At 46.8% G+C, this 18,255-nt stretch overlaps 1 protein-coding gene and 1 long non-coding RNA gene across 3 annotated transcripts; both read left to right on the top strand.

The window, feature by feature from the left end:
- Nucleotides 1–316: 316 nt before the first annotated feature.
- On the top strand, nucleotides 317–5,804 carry DBX1 (developing brain homeobox 1). Of its 2 annotated transcripts, none has more exons than XM_084895343.1 (4): nucleotides 317–790; nucleotides 1,479–1,577; nucleotides 3,803–4,005; nucleotides 4,424–5,804. In XM_084895343.1, exons 1-4 carry the CDS (start codon nucleotides 424–426, stop codon nucleotides 4,778–4,780), a joined length of 1,026 nt encoding a protein of 341 aa, XP_084751469.1. In that variant the 5' UTR covers nucleotides 317–423; the 3' UTR covers nucleotides 4,781–5,804. The 2 variants fall into 2 exon arrangements, with proteins under 2 accessions (XP_084751469.1, XP_084751468.1); XM_084895342.1 differs by having other exon boundaries at nucleotides 1,476–1,577.
- A 10,376-nt stretch (nucleotides 5,805–16,180) lies between these two features.
- On the top strand, nucleotides 16,181–18,171 carry LOC311628339. The gene is made up of 2 exons (XR_014796010.1): nucleotides 16,181–17,162; nucleotides 17,285–18,171. It is a non-coding gene; the product is annotated as an uncharacterized lncRNA (long non-coding RNA).
- Nucleotides 18,172–18,255: the final 84 nt, after the last annotated feature.

Raw genomic sequence — 18,255 nt, 5'->3', positions numbered from 1 at the left:
GCGCTGTATGGCCAAGAGGCGGTCGATATGCAGAATGGATGCGCTCCAGCCTTTGTTACCGGCCCATTGTGCGGGCGATGCTTATGAAGACTAATCCAATCATAAATTGCACCCCCTGCGCCAATCAGAGCGCCCAGAGCCCCTGGCGAATGAAGCTCCAGTGGAGAACTTTGTTGAACTTCATTGTCAGAGCTGTCACTTTTCAAAGCGCTTTAACGGGCGGGCCCCTATAAAACCATCACCTCGACGGGTGGACCACGGAGGACTCACAGGCGCCCGCGTGGCAGCAGCGTTCCTTATTTGGAGACTTTTTTGCTAAGACCAAGAGAGAGAGGGTACCGCGGGGGGCGGGAGGGGCGGGAAGCGAGGCATTTACCCTGCCGCCACTGGAAGAAGGGCTCCTACGCCCGCCTCGCGCCTACCATGATGTTCCCGGGGCTCCTCGCGCCCCCCGCCGGGTACCCCAGCCTCCTGCGCCCCACACCCACCTTAACGCTGCCCCAGTCTCTGCAGTCGGCATTTTCCGGACACTCTAGCTTCCTGGTCGAGGATCTGATCCGCATCAGCCGACCCCCTGCCTACCTGCCCCGCAGCGTGCCCGCGGCCAGCATGTCGCCCCCCAGGCAGGGGACCCCCGCGAGTCTCCCAGACACCGTGGCGTCGGATCTGGGCTCCCCGAGTCCCGGCAGCCGGCGGGGCGGATCGCCGCAGACCGCCGTCTCCCCTGCCAGGGAGCCTACGTTCCTGAAGTTTGGAGTGAACGCCATTCTCTCCTCTGCTCCCAGAAATGGTGAGTAAGTGAGCGCAAAACGCATGAGGGCCCGGCCAGGGGCGGAGTCCTTCTGGCCTCAGTTTCCTCTCCGCGGCGGGTACCCACGCACACATCGGCGCCCACGTGTGCGCCCCATCCGGGGGGCCTCACGTCGCGCCACGGGAGGCTTTAGGTTTGGCGGATTCCCGGGAACAAAAGCTCCCAGGCCCCCCCCACCCTCAGGGTGAACTTGAGCAGCTCAGGCGCAGGGAGCACCCAGTTCCCTTTCGCAGCTAAACTGAGCGCGCGCTGCTGGGCGTCTGGGTTTCGGCCCTCCAGCCTCAGGGAGCCGATTTTTATGTATTTATTTTTTAATCCAAGACAATATACTTACTAGCTTGGTTGGTATAGGTATCTGCAATTCTTTTCTTCCTCACCTCACTCCTACCTATATCTCACTAGTGCCTAGGATGAGACTGGGGTGAGGGGAGGGGGAAAGAGACAACTCTGAGGACTATTTTGGGGATGAATGAAGGAAAATTTCCCGAAGATGAGACATGTTAGGGAAATATTAGATTTTATTCTGTGAGCAACTGAGGAAGATGCCTTTGAAACCAGCTGAAGGGTTAATCATACCATGCATTCCATGAGCAGAATAATCAAGTGCGTGATCAAATTCCCTTTCCGTCTCCCTCTCTTTTCCTCCTCCCTCTTTCTCTTCCAGAAGCATCTCCCGCCTTGCTCCAGAGCGGCCCTCCCAAGACCTTCACCTTTCCCTACTTCGAAGGTTCCTTCCAGCCTTTCATCAGATCTTCGTATTTCCCAGGTAGGTCTCACCCCCCTCCCCTCCCCTTCGCGAGGCTGAGCGGCGCCCCAGTTCCTGCCCGTCGCTCCCTGCTCCGAAGCCATATTTCTCTGTCCACCCCTCGGGGTTATGCTCTGGTTCAGAGGTTGCGAGGCGTACAACATTCACGAATCCGTCGCGCCAATTTGATGCCCTATTTAGCACAAGCGGTGACTGCTTGACACTTTGCACCAATTCCCTGCTCTACAAATTAGCAGGAATTGTCATGGTCCCAATTTGAGGCGGTTCCCTCCCCGGCGAGGAGCTGTTGGCATCCCTTCACGCCGCCGTTTTCCCACAGAGTCAGTGCACTTGGCCACGATTCCCCACAAAGGTTTCAGCACCATGACCAATTGGTCAGCTCCTCCGGGCAGCCACACACAGACCGGCCCTTAGCCCCTCCGAACTACCCAGAGACACCTACCAGCCGGGGCTAATTTCTTTTTAAGACTCATTCAGGGGCTCCGGGCTTTCCACGAGACCACATGGGGTGCCCTCTTGTGTGGGATGCCTGGGGTCGCCCTGGAGAAGGGAGGCTAGAACCCCCCACAACCCCCCAATCTTCTTTATCCAACCTGATTTCCCAACCTCTTCTCATACCCTTTCCCCACAGCCATATTTTTTTAAAGGACCCCTAGTCTGATAAAAATGAGTCTGGGGGAAGCCCGGAGTTGTTCCTCATCTAAAAAAGAAGCACCTTAGCCGAAACCGGTTTGGCTCAATGGATAGAGCGTCGGCTTGGGGACTGAAGGGTCCCGGGTTCGATTCTGGTCAAGGGCATGTACCTTGGTTGCGGGCCCATCCCCAGTAGGGGGTGTGCAAGAGGCAGTTGATTGATGACTCTCATTGATGTTTCTAACTATCTCTCTCCCTTCCTCTCTGTACAAAAAATCAATAAAATAAATAAATAAATAAATTAAAAAAAAAAAAAAAGAAGCACCTTAAACAGGTTCCACGAGATTTTCCTCCTGGAGCCCCAGGGATGGCTCAAAAACGCTGCACCTGGTCAAGACTCTGAAGGCCCCGGAGGAGCCCCTACACAGGCAGGAGAGGGGCATGGTCGGTGGGGGATGGGAAAGCCACGACCGCACTCCCAACTATCAGCCAGAGAAACAAGCAGTTGATTTTTAAAAAGGGGGAGAGAGAATTTGCCAACCGCCGCCAACCACCATTCATGCTGCAGCTGATAATGGAATTTGCTCCCTTTCTCTCCAGTCTCAATGCTCTAACAAAAACAACCCGAGCTTTCTAAATAGCTTTTCATGTCCATTTAATGAAAATGATTCGCGGGAGAGAAGCCTCTGCCATCAGTATTCTCCCAATGGTCTTGGCCCGCAGTTGTGTTTAGTTTGAAAGTGTAAATCTCTTTTGTCCCAGTAATATATGGCTTTCGCTGCTTGTCCTCAGTCTTTTTCTGTTAGTTCATTACTACACAATTACCATTCACGCTTCATTAGAGGCTCTGTTTCTTTTGGTCCCCCACCCCTTCCCTTAAAGCGAAACTCTCCCCTTTTTTACCATGCCAATACCCATTGGGAATCGGTCAATGTGCTAATTAGCTGCCACTTTTCATGTTTTCCAGCCGAATTCTTTACCTTTTGTGGGGGAGGGGAGGAAAGATTAATATATATATATATATATATATATATATATATATATATATATATATAATGAATACTGATTGGGTTTTTAAAAATCCAAAGAGGATTTTTCTCTTTGCTATCGAATCAGTAAAGCATCTCATTTTCATGGAAAGAAGGCAAAAGCCACCAAGGTAATAAAAGCTTTTAAGGAAACCCAGTGGCCTCAGCTGGATAGTTTAGTGTTGTAGTTTTTTTGTTTTTCTGTGGCTATGTTAGCTGAGGTCCACAGGTTTGTTTCCCTGAGATCGCTGAATGGAAAAACGAAAACAGGCTGCTGTGGGAGCTGTTTTCTGCGTTTTCGGTAGATTTACCTAATCCGGGCTTGCGCGGTTGAAAGGGAACGTTATCTGGGCGGAAAGCGCCCTTCGCTCTCTAAGGTCTGTAGATTCCTGGCGGTTCTCCAGGGGGAGAAAAGCGAGAACTTTAAAGAGATGCAGGGATCAGAGAGACAACAGGGTGGGGGGTGACTGGGGAGGCAGGTGCTCCCACCGTGGCGGGCTCCGCCCACTCACCACCCCTCCCTGGTTCCTCTCTCTCCTCTCCCCCCCCCTCCCGCCCCCGCAGCGTCCTCCAGCGTCGTGCCCATCCCCGGGACCTTCTCCTGGCCTCTAGCCGCGCGCGGAAAGCCCCGCCGGGGCATGCTGCGCCGAGCCGTGTTCTCGGATGTGCAGCGCAAGGCGCTGGAGAAGATGTTCCAGAAGCAGAAGTACATCAGTAAGCCCGACCGCAAGAAGCTGGCGGCCAAGCTGGGCCTGAAAGACTCCCAGGTAAGAGCCGCCCCGAACAGCCCCGTCCTCACGAGCTTCCCCTCCCCCAGGACTCCTACAATTTTCTGGAACCCCTAGTTGGGTTCGCTTGTGCAGAAGGGGACAGGAAGGCCTAGCAGGGAGGGAATATGTGCAGCACCCAGCTTTTTCTGGGCTGTTCCGGACAGTCCCCTCCCTACCTCCTGGGACTCAGCACCCCATCCCTGACCTTCTGGGTTTGGGTTCAGCGAGAAGCGTGGAGATGGGGGTGAGGAGATTTAATGCGGAGATCCACAGCAGGGGATGGGGGGCAGGGTAGGAGGGGAAGGACACAGCTGCCCTCCCCCCCTCCCCCAACATCCCGCCCAAACCCTCACGTCTGAGGAGGGGTCTGCGCTCACCTCGGCCTCCGCCCTGCTCTCTGCCCCTCGCCCACCAGGTGAAAATCTGGTTCCAGAACCGGCGCATGAAGTGGCGGAACTCCAAGGAGCGCGAGCTGCTGTCCAGCGGGGGCTGCCGCGAGCAGACCCTTCCCACCAAACTCAACCCGCACCCGGACCTCAGCGATGTGGGCCAAAAGGGCCCGGGGGACGAGGAGGAGGAAGACGAGGGCCGGGCCAGCCCTGGCCCCCGCCTGGCCTACCACGCGTCCCTCCATCCTCGGCACCTGCGGGACCCGCGCCTGGAAGGGACCCTGCCCGCCTCCCCTACACACTCGACAAGCAGCCCAGGCAAACCTTCGGACTTCTCGGACTCCGAGGAGGAGGGCGAGGAGGAGGAGATCACTGTGTCTTAGAAGCCTCCGTCGCCCCGGGGTACTGTTTCTAAGAGCTTTGGGTACTGTTTCTAAGTGCTTTGAAATGGGAGAGGTGGGTGCAGTGGGGTGTTCACTTGCTTCCCACGGTAGACACGTCACCTTATCAAGGGCGCCCCAGCCCCTTCCATGGCCCAAAGGAGCATTCCTCCCCAGGTACCTCTCAACTGCCCTCTCCACACAAGTGAAATGCAGGCCTTGGCCCCAGCTTTAACTGGTACCCAAGGGCTACCCTCCATCTTTATTGCAAGCTATTTTAAATACAGTGGGGCATTCCCTCACAGCCTGGGTTTAGAGGGGAGCTAGGCCCTGCTGGTCCTTAGCAGCGATAAACCTCTGAGGTGGGAGACCTGTGTGGAGGAGGAAACCCAGGTAGGAGCCACAACCAGCTTCTAACGTCAAGAACCCTGGCATCTTAGATCCCTCCACCTACCTGTCTGGGGTAGCAAGGGCCTCCTACCCAACTCCAGATCCTGGTAACCTGTCTTCCCATGACACTGCCCTGAGAAAACTAAAGAATTTCCAAAAAGAAAGAATTCTTACCTGGACCTTCTGGCCTAAAGTATAACACAAATCCTGAGTCTTTTCTGTCATATTCCAAACACTCTCTGGGCAAAGAATTGAGTTCCCTAAATGGGAGGAAATGTCAGTCTCTATTTCTGTATGTGTGTGTTAAAGCTTTTTAAATAATTTCTGCATCCATAGTATATGCACCAAGCACTCTGCCTTATGCCCTTGTATTATTTCTGGGGAGATTTCACTGACCTGCAAAGCTCCTGAGCACTGGGCACGATAAACAGAGAGAGAGAGAGAGAGAGAGAGAGAGAGAGAGAGAGAGACCCACAAGCCTCTTTGGTATTATTTTCTTTACCGAACTTTGCTGTCTTTGCACAGCTTTTATGAACTGTACACTATTTTGTACACATGTATTGTATGGATATTTTATACCAAGGTTATTGTGAGTGACTAAAGAACTGGCTAGACTTCCTTCTCTTTTCTTTTTGCAATGGTTTTTAAACATTAAAAAGGTAGCTGTTTAATGGCATAACTTATAAAGAAATATTTTGTATTTTTACCATGTACAGATTTTTATATATGTATATATGTATCAAATGAACAAAGGCCAAATAAAAAGTAGAATGCACCCAAGGCACAAGTGATATCATTAATTCACAGAGTATTAGAGCTGAAATAAATGACGCATCTAGTCTGAGTGCAGCAGGCATTCACAGAAGGCAGGCTGACATTCAAGACGGGAAGGCACATGTCTGAAGCCACCCCACTGCTTAGTGGCCAAGCTGGAACTTGAACCCATCTCATACTCCCAAGCCAGCGCCTTCTCTGCTTCCCTGTCCCACAAAATAAGCGTATTTGCTATGGTTACAAGAAGCTCCAGTAGAGTCCCAACAAGTCGAGTCTGCAGTATTCCTTCTCCTCTTCTCTAAGGACTGGAATGATGGACTAAGAGAAACCAGTTAAAGTGTAAGTGGTTTATGTTTGTAGTGGTTTTCCCTTTTCTCCTTGAAACCATAGTTCCTAAGAAACTCATAGCTGGTCTTGACTTCTGTGTATGAACTGATTTTATTAGGAATGCCACCCACAGGCATGACCTGGGAGTCCAGATCCAGACTCTTGCCCCCTCCAAGTGAAACTGAAGTTCTTTAAGAGAGTCAACAGCCAAGAGAGTTCAGAACATCAGGTTAGAACCCTGGCCGGGGCTTTTGTGCCCTTTGAGAGATTGGTCTCTGTTGCATCAGCCACACAGACCCACTTCCTTTATTATCATAATCCACATCCCAATAGTCAGAATACATGTTAAGCTTAAATTTCAGTAATCTGTACTACATGTAAAGTATGAATATATTCTTTTCACAATGAACTCTCTTTCCAAGTAACACAATGCGCCTCCTCCATGCTGAGGTTTTCATATCCTCCCCTGCTGAACCTGTTCCTGTTTTCCTTGTTATTTATAATCATGGGAATTTGAAAAAAAAACCCCACAACTTGATTGTCATAATTTTTTAAATTCAAGAAACCTCCCACACTTCTCCTTCCATAGGGAAGTGCCGAGCATGGCATCCTGCACAGGATCAGCCTATGCCCTTTCAGACAGGAAACTTTCTGCTCTGAGCCACTCAGGGTATTTCTCCTTCACTCTGTTGTTGCTCTCAGACAACCAGAGATGGGATCCTGGCAAGAAGTGGCCCATGGTCTCCTCCCTGCCAGCTCAAGCCTGCAATTTTAGTTATAGTCAAAACCCTCTTCAGGCACGAGCTAGATTAATGTCTGCATCTGGAGGCACATCTGTGCTCATTGCAGCATTATCCACAATGGCCAAGAGGTACTCACACTCATGTTACTCACTATTTACAGTAGCTTCCTCAACCCAGATGTCCATAAAAGGAGGAATGGATAAAGAAAATGTGGTATACACACACAATGGAATATTATTCAGCCTTCAAAAAGGAAAGAAATTCTATCACATGTTTAGCATATGAGAACCTTGAGGACATTATGCTAAGTGAAACAAGCTACTAATAAAAAGACAAATACTATCTGATTCCACGTATATGAGGTGTCTAACATAGTCAAATTCATAGAAACAAAAAGAATTGTGGTTGCAACGCAGGGGTGGGGTGAGTGAGAAATAGGGAGTTGTTGTTCAATGGGTACAGAGTTTCAGTTTTACAAGATGAAAAAGGCCTGAAGATCTGTTATACAACAATGTGAATCTAGTTAGCACTACTGAGCTGCAACTTAAAAATGACTGCGATGGTAAATTTTATGTTATGAGTTTTTTCAAATGTCAGTTTTAACAAAACATTAAGTTAAGTGGAAAAATAACTCACATGTTAGAAGAGATAAAATCCAGCAGTGGCCAAAATTATGGCACGTAAATGAAAAAATTTGAGATAGCAATATTATCATAAGACAAGGTAGAATTCAAAGCAATAAACATTATACTAGTATAGTATAAATAAAGCTTTTTCCGATAGTAATAAAAGCTAAAAAACAGAAAGAGAAAATAATACTCTGGAAAAATTAAAATTATATGCTATTCTCTGTGCTCATAAAGCTTTACTTAAGAACCACAAATGCTAAATGTTTTTCTCATGTTAGTATCTCAGCTGAACATCACAAGGGTAAGAATCATGTCCATTTTGCATACTGTTTTCCTAGTGTCATGCATTGTCCCTAACAGATAGTAGGCGTTTGATATGTGTTGAGTGGATAAATAAATTAAAAGGAGGGACAGAGACACTCTAGAGTTTAAACTATGGGTCTGGAAGTTATAAATCCTTCAAATGAATTGAAGGATAACTTAGGCCCATGATAGAAAGAAAGAGAGAAGAAGAAAGAGACACTCAAATACCTCTCTCCTCAGATGCAGACCCATATAGCCAACAGTCTTTGGGTATCTTGGGTGTCCCAAGAACTTGTTAAAGTCCACATGCCTAGGACCAAGTGCCATGTCTTCTAGTTGCAACATTCCATCCAAAAAAAAAAAAAAAAAAAAAATGAAACCTCCACGGAAAACAAAAAACAAACAACCCACTTTTGTCCCTACCTCCATGAATAGCTTCATTTCTCTTGCTCAAAAATTAGAGACCCAAGTGTCATCCCTGTCCCCTTCATCTCCTTCCCACTCCATACAAGGAATCAACCACTGAGGCCTGTCCCTGTATGTACATCCTTTTTTTTTTTTTAAACATATTTTATTGATTTTTTTTTTTTTTTTTTTTTTTTTTTTTTTTTTTTTTAGAGAGAGGAAGAGAGAGGGATAGAGAGTTAGAAACATCGATGAGAGAGAATCATCGTTCAGCTGCCTCTTTCACAGTAATGAGTAATGTTTTTACTTAAGAGCCAATAAGTTAAAACAAGCAGCTACTAAGCAAAACATTTCCAAAATGCTTATTTCCCCTTTTTTTTCAAATATAAAGAAGAATATATCTGGAATGTGGTTGTAGACAGTGATGGTGAAAGAAAATGTTTTTACTTAAGAGCCAATAAGTTAAAACAAGCAGCTACTAAGCAAAACATTTCCAAAATGTTTATTTCCCCCTTTTAATCAAATATAAATAAAATAACAGAAATTGCTCCAGAGTCCTAGTATGCTGGGCATAGTGCTTCAGCTTTCATTTGCTTGCACCTAATTTTACTGTAACCCTGCATGGAAGGCTGAGTATCAGCCTCTGACACAATGGGAAACTGAGGCCAAGTAACTCTTGCCCAATTTCCAGAGAGTCTAGCACATTCTCTTCCCACTAAGGGCAGGGGCACCATAAAACCCAAATCTTCACCCCTTCCCACACCCCACTTTGGTAATCCAAAGCAATGAAAATGTGCATACCACCCCCTGCCCCAGCTCGGTGGGACTGATGATTCTATTATTTACCCTGCTCATCCCTAACCCTCCACTTCCCACCATCAGGAGTAAAGCCTCCTAGAATTCTTCTTGGCACAAACATCTTGTTTTAGGCCCATGTTTAGACTGGGATTAAAATAGGATTATTTACACCACATAGGCACCCCAATGGGAGAGGACAGGCCACCCCTACATGATACTAAACTTTTCTGTAAATACCACTTCCTAGCATTCACTAATAAACTAAGCAAAGCAGATTAAGGGGTGAGAGAGTGGTGTTTTGGTTGTTCTTAGCAAAAAGTTTCATGTCAGCAAGCAGCTGCCACTGAATTCCTCATTCTCAAGCCAAAAGGACTGATTTACTGGGACTGGTGATGCAAGCAGTGCTAACGTAAGGTTTGTATTCTAAGAAAACTCTCCTTTTAAAGCTGTAGTTCTGGGGGAAATATCCAGGACTGAACAGTCACTAGCTATTGCCAAGGCCTTGAACAGACTAGTTTACAGAGGCCTGGTTTATGTATACATATTTGAGGAAATAGGTTCTCATACCATGTTCTCACATCAGTTTTCTTTGCCTTATATGCACCCCTGTGTTCACGCAGGGTTATTTACAATAGCCAAGATCTGGAAACAGCCCAAGTGCCCATCAGATGAGTGGTTAAAAAAAGCAAGCTATGGTACATTAACACAATGGAATGCTATGCAGCTATAAAAAGAAGGCTCTCTTCCCCTTTGAGACAGCCTGGAGGGACTTGGAGAATATTATGCTAAGTGAAATAAGCCAGTTAGAGAAAGAACTATCACATGATCTCACTTATATGTGGAATCTAATGAACAAAATCAACTGACCAACAAACTAGGTCCAGAGCATGAACAGACTGACAGATCTCAGACGGCAGAGGGAGAGGGGATGGGAAAAGATGAACCAAATAACTTGTATGCATATATGCATAGCTCATGGACACAGGCAACAGTGTGGTGAAGGCCTGGGGTGGGACAAGGGCTGGGTGTAGAGGGGCAAAGGTGAAAATGGAGGATATCTGTAATACTGTCAACAATAAAATACATATATTTAAAAAAAAAAAAATAAGAAAAAGAGAAGCAGCTCTCATTGGTTTAGGGCTTGCTGCCCCCAGGTCCTGCCCTCAGGTTTACTGCTTTATCTCAGCAGGAGGTTCCTCCCTCAGGCAGGATCTGCCTGGCGAAACCTAGACTTAGGCCAATGCCTTTATCTCATTTAACTGCAAGTCCTCAGGGAGGATGTGCTCTCACAAGGATGAGTCAGTGGCTGGACTGCATCGAGCAAATCTGGTTCTCTCCTCGGATTACTTCATCCTAAGGCTGATCTCAAGATGACAGCACCAGGTCCAGGTCACCTCCAGACATGATGATAATCAGATCTGCTCTGAGAATCTCTCTTAAGAGCTAAGAAACTTTCCGGTAAGTCCTCCCCTCTGCAAAGGCTCCTGCAAGTAGCATGGTTTCCTAGGCGTTTAAAGACCTAACACCTAGGAAACAGACTGGGTTTAACTTTAGACCATATACTCCACCCTGGAGTGGGAAGGAGGGGATGGTGTCTGCCTCCTTGAGTCACAATCACCCATTGGGGGAGGGGCAGATACCTGTGCACTATCAGGGTTCAGCTATGAAGAAGCAGATGACAGATGCTGAGAAGGACAGAGCATTTACTACAGATGTATATTGGCAAGTTCATTTTACAGATAAGCAAACGGAGGCTCAGGGAATAACTGCCTACTTAGGTGCACAGCTTACAAATAGCGGAGCTGGGATTTGAATCCAGTCTGTACAGCTCCAAAGCCTGTAGGCCTCTTTATTTCTGTAGTTACCTGGTTCTTGTTCTGGCAGCACCATTAGCTCATAGGGTGTGTTCTGGGACCATTTCTCTCCCCTCCCTGAGTCCCACTTTCCTATTGTAAGTGTAATAATGCCTTCAGGACTTCACATGCAGAGCCCAAGTGGACCAAACATGAGATTAAAGATGTGAGCTCCTGGGCAGCTGCAGGTCCAGGGTGGTGTGCGGTGAATCGGGCAGGCCCTTGGTTCAAGCCCTTAGTCTGTCCCTGATTAGTGAGACCAACAAGCCTCTGAACTAGTGGATGAGGATGCCAATGTCACATGCTTGTTATGTGGATCACAGAGATCCACGAAGGCAAATTACTTGGCTTAGGAAGATGCCTGGAACACATCGATTAATTTTCCTATTTCATTATAGGGAATTCAGTTTCATCCTCTAAGCATGGACCAGAGGGGAAAATACCACACTCAATTTTTAACAAATATTTTACCTAAATTAGGGAGAGCGAGAGGGAGAATTTTGAAAGGCAAGCCCATAGAGTGGCATTGAATGGCATTGCTTGGGCTTTGCTACCCCCTTGTGGCCACTCTGAGGTATAATGGGCCTGCAATTGCAGCCTGGATTGCAGGAGCTGGGAGGTACACTCTAGTTCCCCAGGGCTACGGGGGAGGCTACCATCTGTGTCCCATGTGCTTCCTGGGCTAGTGGGATTGCTGCATTGAGGAGCCACAAGTCCAATACCTTCAATGGACAGATGGGAAAACTATGGTCCCGAGAGGGACTTCTCTGAGGGAGGCAGCCAGGGTAGGAACCAGTAATCAGGTCTCTACACCCCAAGACTCTGCCTGAAGCAATCGGACTTCGTGAGTGTGAGGGAAGCTCCAGTAACCATTTGCACTCACCTGTCCATCAGGATGGGGGGTCCCTCGGCCGGACCTGTATCAGGTGGTCCTCCAGCCTTAGCCTGGGGCCCAGACGCCTCTCCTCTGCATCCTCCCCTCTGGACCCAGTTCCTTCCTCTGAGGGTCCCCAGCCCAGGTTCTGACCAGGAAGACGGAGGAATTGCTTCATGATGTCAACATGTTGGGTGCATCACCTTTCTGAATCCTGTAAGACAGAGGGGTTAGCCCGGGTTCGCGTGTGCTTTTCCAAAATCTCATTGTGAAGGACAACACTCACAGGTACAAAATTTAAGGTGGACTCACTCTATGAGGGGATCCCTAGGTGCCTCATCCTTGTGACAACTCTGAGTGAGGGAGCAAAGTGTGACCCTTAACTGCCACCGTGGGCACTTGGGGTTCCATCCCATTGGGGAATCTCTAGGAGCCTATAGAACGTGCCTCCCTCTCGTCCCACAGGAGGCCGGGAAAGCAGAGCACTGTCCCTCACTCCTGTGTCTTATTGGCTACAGGTTGTGCCTGGGGCACTAACTCCCCTGTGAACGGGGACTGAACAAGCGCCTGTGGCACTGGAGGCAGGACTCAGGCAGAGAGAGAAATGGGGGTTGTCAGCACCAGCTGTCCACTGGTGAATTCAGGACCTGGACTGAGGCACCAGCAGTGTCTATGGCAGTCCCTGACTTGCAATGCATTTGGCTCATTGAGCCCTGCCTGTTATCGATGTTCCAAGGTGGTGGTGGCTGGTCACAATCTCAAAAAAAAAAAAAAGAAAAAAAAAAGACTTAGAATAGGAGGGTTAATATCCACTGTTACAGTGGTCCTGGGGCTATGATCACTCTTCAGGACCTCCTTTCTCAGTCCCCATTCTGGGTTACCCTCCCCCTCAGCTGGCACTTCATAGGCCTGGATGACCCAGACCTTCACTTCTGAGGGGCTCAGCAATTGTTTCCCTGGGCCTTGTGGGGCTGTGTTGGCTGCAGATACTCATTCACAGTTGTTGCCAGGCATGGAAACGACAAGAGGTATCCCCGAGAGCTCTCCGAGCTCCAGGCATGCTCCTCTCTGCTCACAAGCTGCAGCCCTCACTCCTCAGCAGAGTCAGTCACCTGTCACTCTAAGTGTAACAGTCCCAGGTGATAAGGGAGCAGGGGTAGTTTTAAACGTAGTGGTAGATGCATAGAAGGGATCCTCTTCCCACCTACACCCACCTGCCCCACACACATCAGGACAAGCACCTCTAATTTTAGAGCATGAAGTTGTAGGGATGGGAAATAAGAAATCCCCCAGGTGGGTTGCTGGAGGGGACCACTCCTCCTTCCACTTCCCAAACACATGTACCCTAGCTACCCAGATGGTGCCCTATCCAAGCCTTTAAGAGGGCAGCTCAACCTCTAGCGTTATAGCAAGAACCACTAATGGGATTCCACTGCCATGTGTCCTGGGTCAAGTTCCCTTCTCCATGAAGTAGGGTATTTGCTCAGAGACGTTATTCATAACTCCATGTAGAAGAACAAACATGTCTTAGGATTATTTGGAAGTGTTTATTCTATTTTATTTTCTTGAACTATTTGTCAGTTCTTTCAACAATTCCACACTGTCTTAATGTTCTTTGTAGCAAGTCTCCCTTCTGGTGGAAAGATATTTTTGATGGGCTGAGCTTCACTCTTTGTATTTCAATACACATATTTAATCATCCTGTCCACTCCATAAAAACTATGTTGGGCTTTTGAGTGGGATTGCATCAAATCTATAGTCCATTTTGAAGGAACTGACATCTTTCCATCGAGTCTTCTAATCCATAAGTATACCCATTTCTTTGGGCTCTCTTTAATTTCTCCCAATAATGCTTTATAGATTTCTGTGTAGAGCTCTTGCATATCTTACATTGCATTTATTCCTAGGTATTGGATATTTTTGATGCTCTTAAATTGGAACGTTTTAATTTTTTAAACTTTTGGTTGCAATAGATGTTCAACTGATTTTTGTGTATTGCTTTTATACCCAGCAAATTTATCCAACTTATTATTTTTAATTCTTTTGGATTACCTAAGTACATGTGAAGAAAGACAATCTAATTGCTTTCCTTTACGATCCTCAGGATTTTTTTCCTCTTGCTTCTTTGTACCATTTGGATCTCTAAAGACAGTGACATTATGTGATAAGAGGAGGCATCCTTACCTGTTTACTAATCTGAAAGAAAAAATATTCAACATTTTACCATTAAATATTATGTTTAATACTAGAGGCCTGATACTATTATGTTTAATACTAGAAAATTCATGCACTCAGCATAGCCTGCCCCCTTTTATAGCCTGGGAGCCCTCAGGGGTGAGAGGCGACCTGATGATCAGGGGAGGTGCCGCCCCATCACACCTCTGCTGCTGCCACTCCCGGCAGCGCAAGCCTCGGCTGGCCATGGTTACCAGCACCTTGGGCCAGCCCTGGGTGGCTGGGGGGCTGAGGGGACTGGGGGACTCTAGAGGCAGGCACGCAGAGTGGCCAGGCCCACCTGGGGATGGGCCCAGCCTTGCCATGCGCCTTCCACCCCAGCAGGGCTGAGGGGACTAGGCACTGCCATCTTGTGGCTGTGGGCGCCACCATATTTGCGATGGCATGAGGTTTAATTAGCATATTCTCTCTTTATTAGATAGTTCTTGATTTTAAATGTTCCTTGTAAATATTTAAGACATGTTGATTGTAGCCTGAGACCGAGCTAGGCCATGCTGAACTCCCAATCCACACAGATTGAGAAAATGTTTGTTGCTAAGTTTCTGGGGAACTAGTTACTAGTACACAACAAATGTGAAAGGGGTATGTAATCCTCCCCTCAATGTCCCACCTACAGTGATGTTAGGAGCACCATGTGGCAGAAAGGGCATGGGTTTCTGAATCAGGTAGACTCCTACCATTATTTAATAATAGTCATCTCAGTTTTCTCCTGGAAAATGGAGATAACATACCCACCTAGAGGTGCTGTGATTCCATGTGATGGGGTGAAATTCTCAGTACAGTGTCGGGCACACAATAGGTCTCTATATGCACAGTTCCCTTCTTTTTTTTTAATTTTTTAAAATATATTTTATTGATTTTATACAGAAAGGAAGGGAGATAGAGAGTTAGAAACATCGATGAGAGAGAGTCATCGATTAGCTGCCTCTTGCACACCCCCTACTGGGGATGCGCCCGCAACCAAGGTACATGCCCTTGACTGGAATCGAACCCGGGACCCTTCAGTCCCCAAGCCGACGCTCTATCCATTGAGCCAAACCGGTCCCGGCCACAGTTCCCTTCTTTTACAGAAGTCCTATCGTGCCTTTTACATACAGTGATCATATTTCATAGATGACATTAGAATATATTGTGTAGCAATGGGGTAGAGCTTGATATGGAAAAATCTCAGAAATCCAGGACATTTTGTTGCCGAAACATTTGCACAAGCTCCCCTTCATTTTTTTTGACAGGCATTAAAACTGCCTGTGCTTATCATCTGGATCCTCTCTCCCCCTGGTTGGGCCACTGCTGTGCATTACGATGAGTTAGATATCACACGTCATCAGCAGTTGAGCCAGCTGTGTAGGATCCATTTCACTGGGAACCCGCAGGCCTCACTTCTAACCAAGCCTTGACAATTCTTGTTGCTGCTGTTAGAAGTAAATGCTAAGATGAAATCTCCCACTGCCTACACTCTCTCTTCAATGGATGTCAACAGCAACATGGAACTGAGCCCCCAGACTAGAAGCTGCCCAGTGAGGTGGGATTTGGATTGGAACTCCAAACCTCACCTCTTCCCATATAGAACCCTGGGCAAGTTATTTTCTGAGTCTGTTTTCTTTTCTCCTGTAAAATAGGAGTAAGAATATTTACTTCCCCAAGGTCATTTTGCAGGTTATATTGGGGGATTTGGGAAGTATGTGGCAATTAGTATGTACTCAATACATTTTTAAAAAGTCTTTATTATGCCAAGGGGTCAAAGAGTGGGCTAGTGGGATAATGACACTGCTTGCTAGTGCGGTCTAGGGCACAGAGCACGGACATCACCTGGGAGCTTGAGTATTGGGCCCACCCTGGACATGCTCACTCAGGATCTGCATTTCTACAAGATCCCCATGAGTAGCAGTAACTCAGATGAGAAACTGAGAGGATGTAGGATGTTGATGACATCGTGGCAAAGGTGGGTCTACAAATGTCGTGGGCTCTCCCAGTGTTTGCTGCATCGGAATAAGAATGACTTCCTCTTGGCATGAAACTTAACTCCTAGGAGGACTTGCTCCAGCACAGAAAAGCCAAACCACTAATCTGAATAAATAAGCATCAATTTTATTGAATCATGAATAATTTAAGACTGGTACAATCATCAGCTTTATTCTCCATGACGTAGGGCATGATCTCCAGCAGACCACTGGAAAATCCAAAAACCTCATGACAAATGAAAATTAAATAGGGAGAGAGGGAGGGGAGGAGGAAGGGAGGGAGGGTGGAAACATACCGTACACAAAATACTCAATTCCTAGTTTTCTCTTTAAAAATGGCTAGAAAAAATTCATCAAAATGCAGCACTTTAATCGATTATTTACAATTTCTATGTTACAATGAAAAATGTACATCTTATAGAACATATTTCATAAACTGCTCCACTGGAAAACAACTAGATCAATACAGCAAACCTCCCGTTGAATATCCACAACGTTGGATTATTTTTCTTCCTTTTGAAGTAGATTCGCCACAACCTAATTTGAATACACAGAATTCTGAAGTTTAGAGCATAAACAATTAAATAAAAAATGTTCCCAAGATACAAGGAAGGTGTAGGCAAATCCCGTTCCTGGTCCCACCCCTACCCCACCCCCAACCTTAAAGGAAAAGGCATTCCCATCTCATTTATGGCCTGTGTAGTAAGTCTTGGCAGTTTGGGAAGAAACTTTTGGCTTCCATTGGTAACTCAACATCAATGTTGCATAGAATTTCATACATTTCAAAATTAGCCTAACTGTAGAAAAAGGCAAAATGGAAGCATTTTGGACAGAGCCCTAAATGAGCACAACGTCACTTTGTCAAAGGTGAGTGACACGAATAAAGTAAAATATGACCAAGAGGAGAAATGTGCATATCAGACAACCCTGCTTCCCGAAGCTCTAGGAAGGTCACGGAGTTGTGAATCACACAAGGGCTACACTACTCGGAATCACTTTCACTAGTCAGGCAGCACCAAGGACAGAGGTCTCGGTTCTGAGCCTGGACCCAGTGGGAGGAAAGTCTGTGGGAGAGGGGAGAAGAAAAGGTGTTGTTGAGAGAGAGAGAGAGGGAGGGAGGGAGGGAGGGAGGGAGGGAGGGAGGGAGGGAGGGAGGGAGAGAGAGAGAGAGAGAGAGAGAGAGAGAGAGAGAGAGAGAGAGGGAGAGAGAGAGAGAGAGAGAGAGAGAGAAACGTGCTTCAAACAATATTGGCAGGTGTCTACTCACAAGGTGACTGGGAAAACTGCCCATGAGGAGCAGTCAATTTTACCTCCTCCCAAATTCACAGTATGAGCGTAAGGTCATCACTGGGAGATACATTGAGAAGGACCACTCTTAAGGTCAACCAGAAGGCTCAGGGTTTGGCCTGTGATCACAGGCTTACTATATGGTTTAAGGGTTTTATGAAAAACAGAACAAGACACACTCACACACCCAAATGACCGATGAAGGCTTAGTAGATGAGAGTCTGAGTTTACTGAGATTAAAACTGGGATGGTGTTGAGAGGTTTTTCCATGCACCAGTTAGTGGGAAAAAATTCCCCTTTTCCCTTCGAGGAGGGAAAAAATGGTTATCCAATACAATGTGAGCAGTGTCAGATCAAGCTTTGTGGTAAAAGGAAAACACATAGAGATGGACCTTCAGAAATAGAAATCTAAAGATGGAATAAAAACCCTGATCATTAACAGAGATGCCCCCACTGGGGTGGAATATTGATTCTCCTTATAAAACGAACAACTGAAAGGTTACCACACTCTGAAAGGAAGATATCAGTATGTCGAAGACATGTAGTAGCACGGCGTGTAACCAGCGACATCACGTAGACCTGGAGGAACTTCTGCCTACGTGTTAGCTGGAGACTGTTAAGAACCTAAAAAATGGATCTTTTTTTTTTTTTTTTTTTTTCCTTTTTTCTTTTCTTTTTCCCATAGTCACACACCCATACAAATGAGTCTTTTGGATGAGATAAAAGTCACAGCAACGTGAGTTCTCCTACTGAGTGGATGACTTTTTAGCCCTGTTTGCTCTGATGGGGAAAATAAAATTAAAAAAAAAAAAAACGGACCCCAGGCAGGCATGACACTCATCCATGAACATGGTTAGTACAAAACCAGTAAGGCATCGCTTTGGGGAGGTCAGCACCGA

Source organism: Pipistrellus hanaki (genome assembly GCF_964339955.1).
Source record: "Pipistrellus hanaki genome assembly, chromosome: 9".
NCBI lineage: Eukaryota > Metazoa > Chordata > Mammalia > Chiroptera > Vespertilionidae > Pipistrellus > Pipistrellus hanaki.
This window is presented reverse-complemented; position numbering and strand designations above follow the sequence as displayed.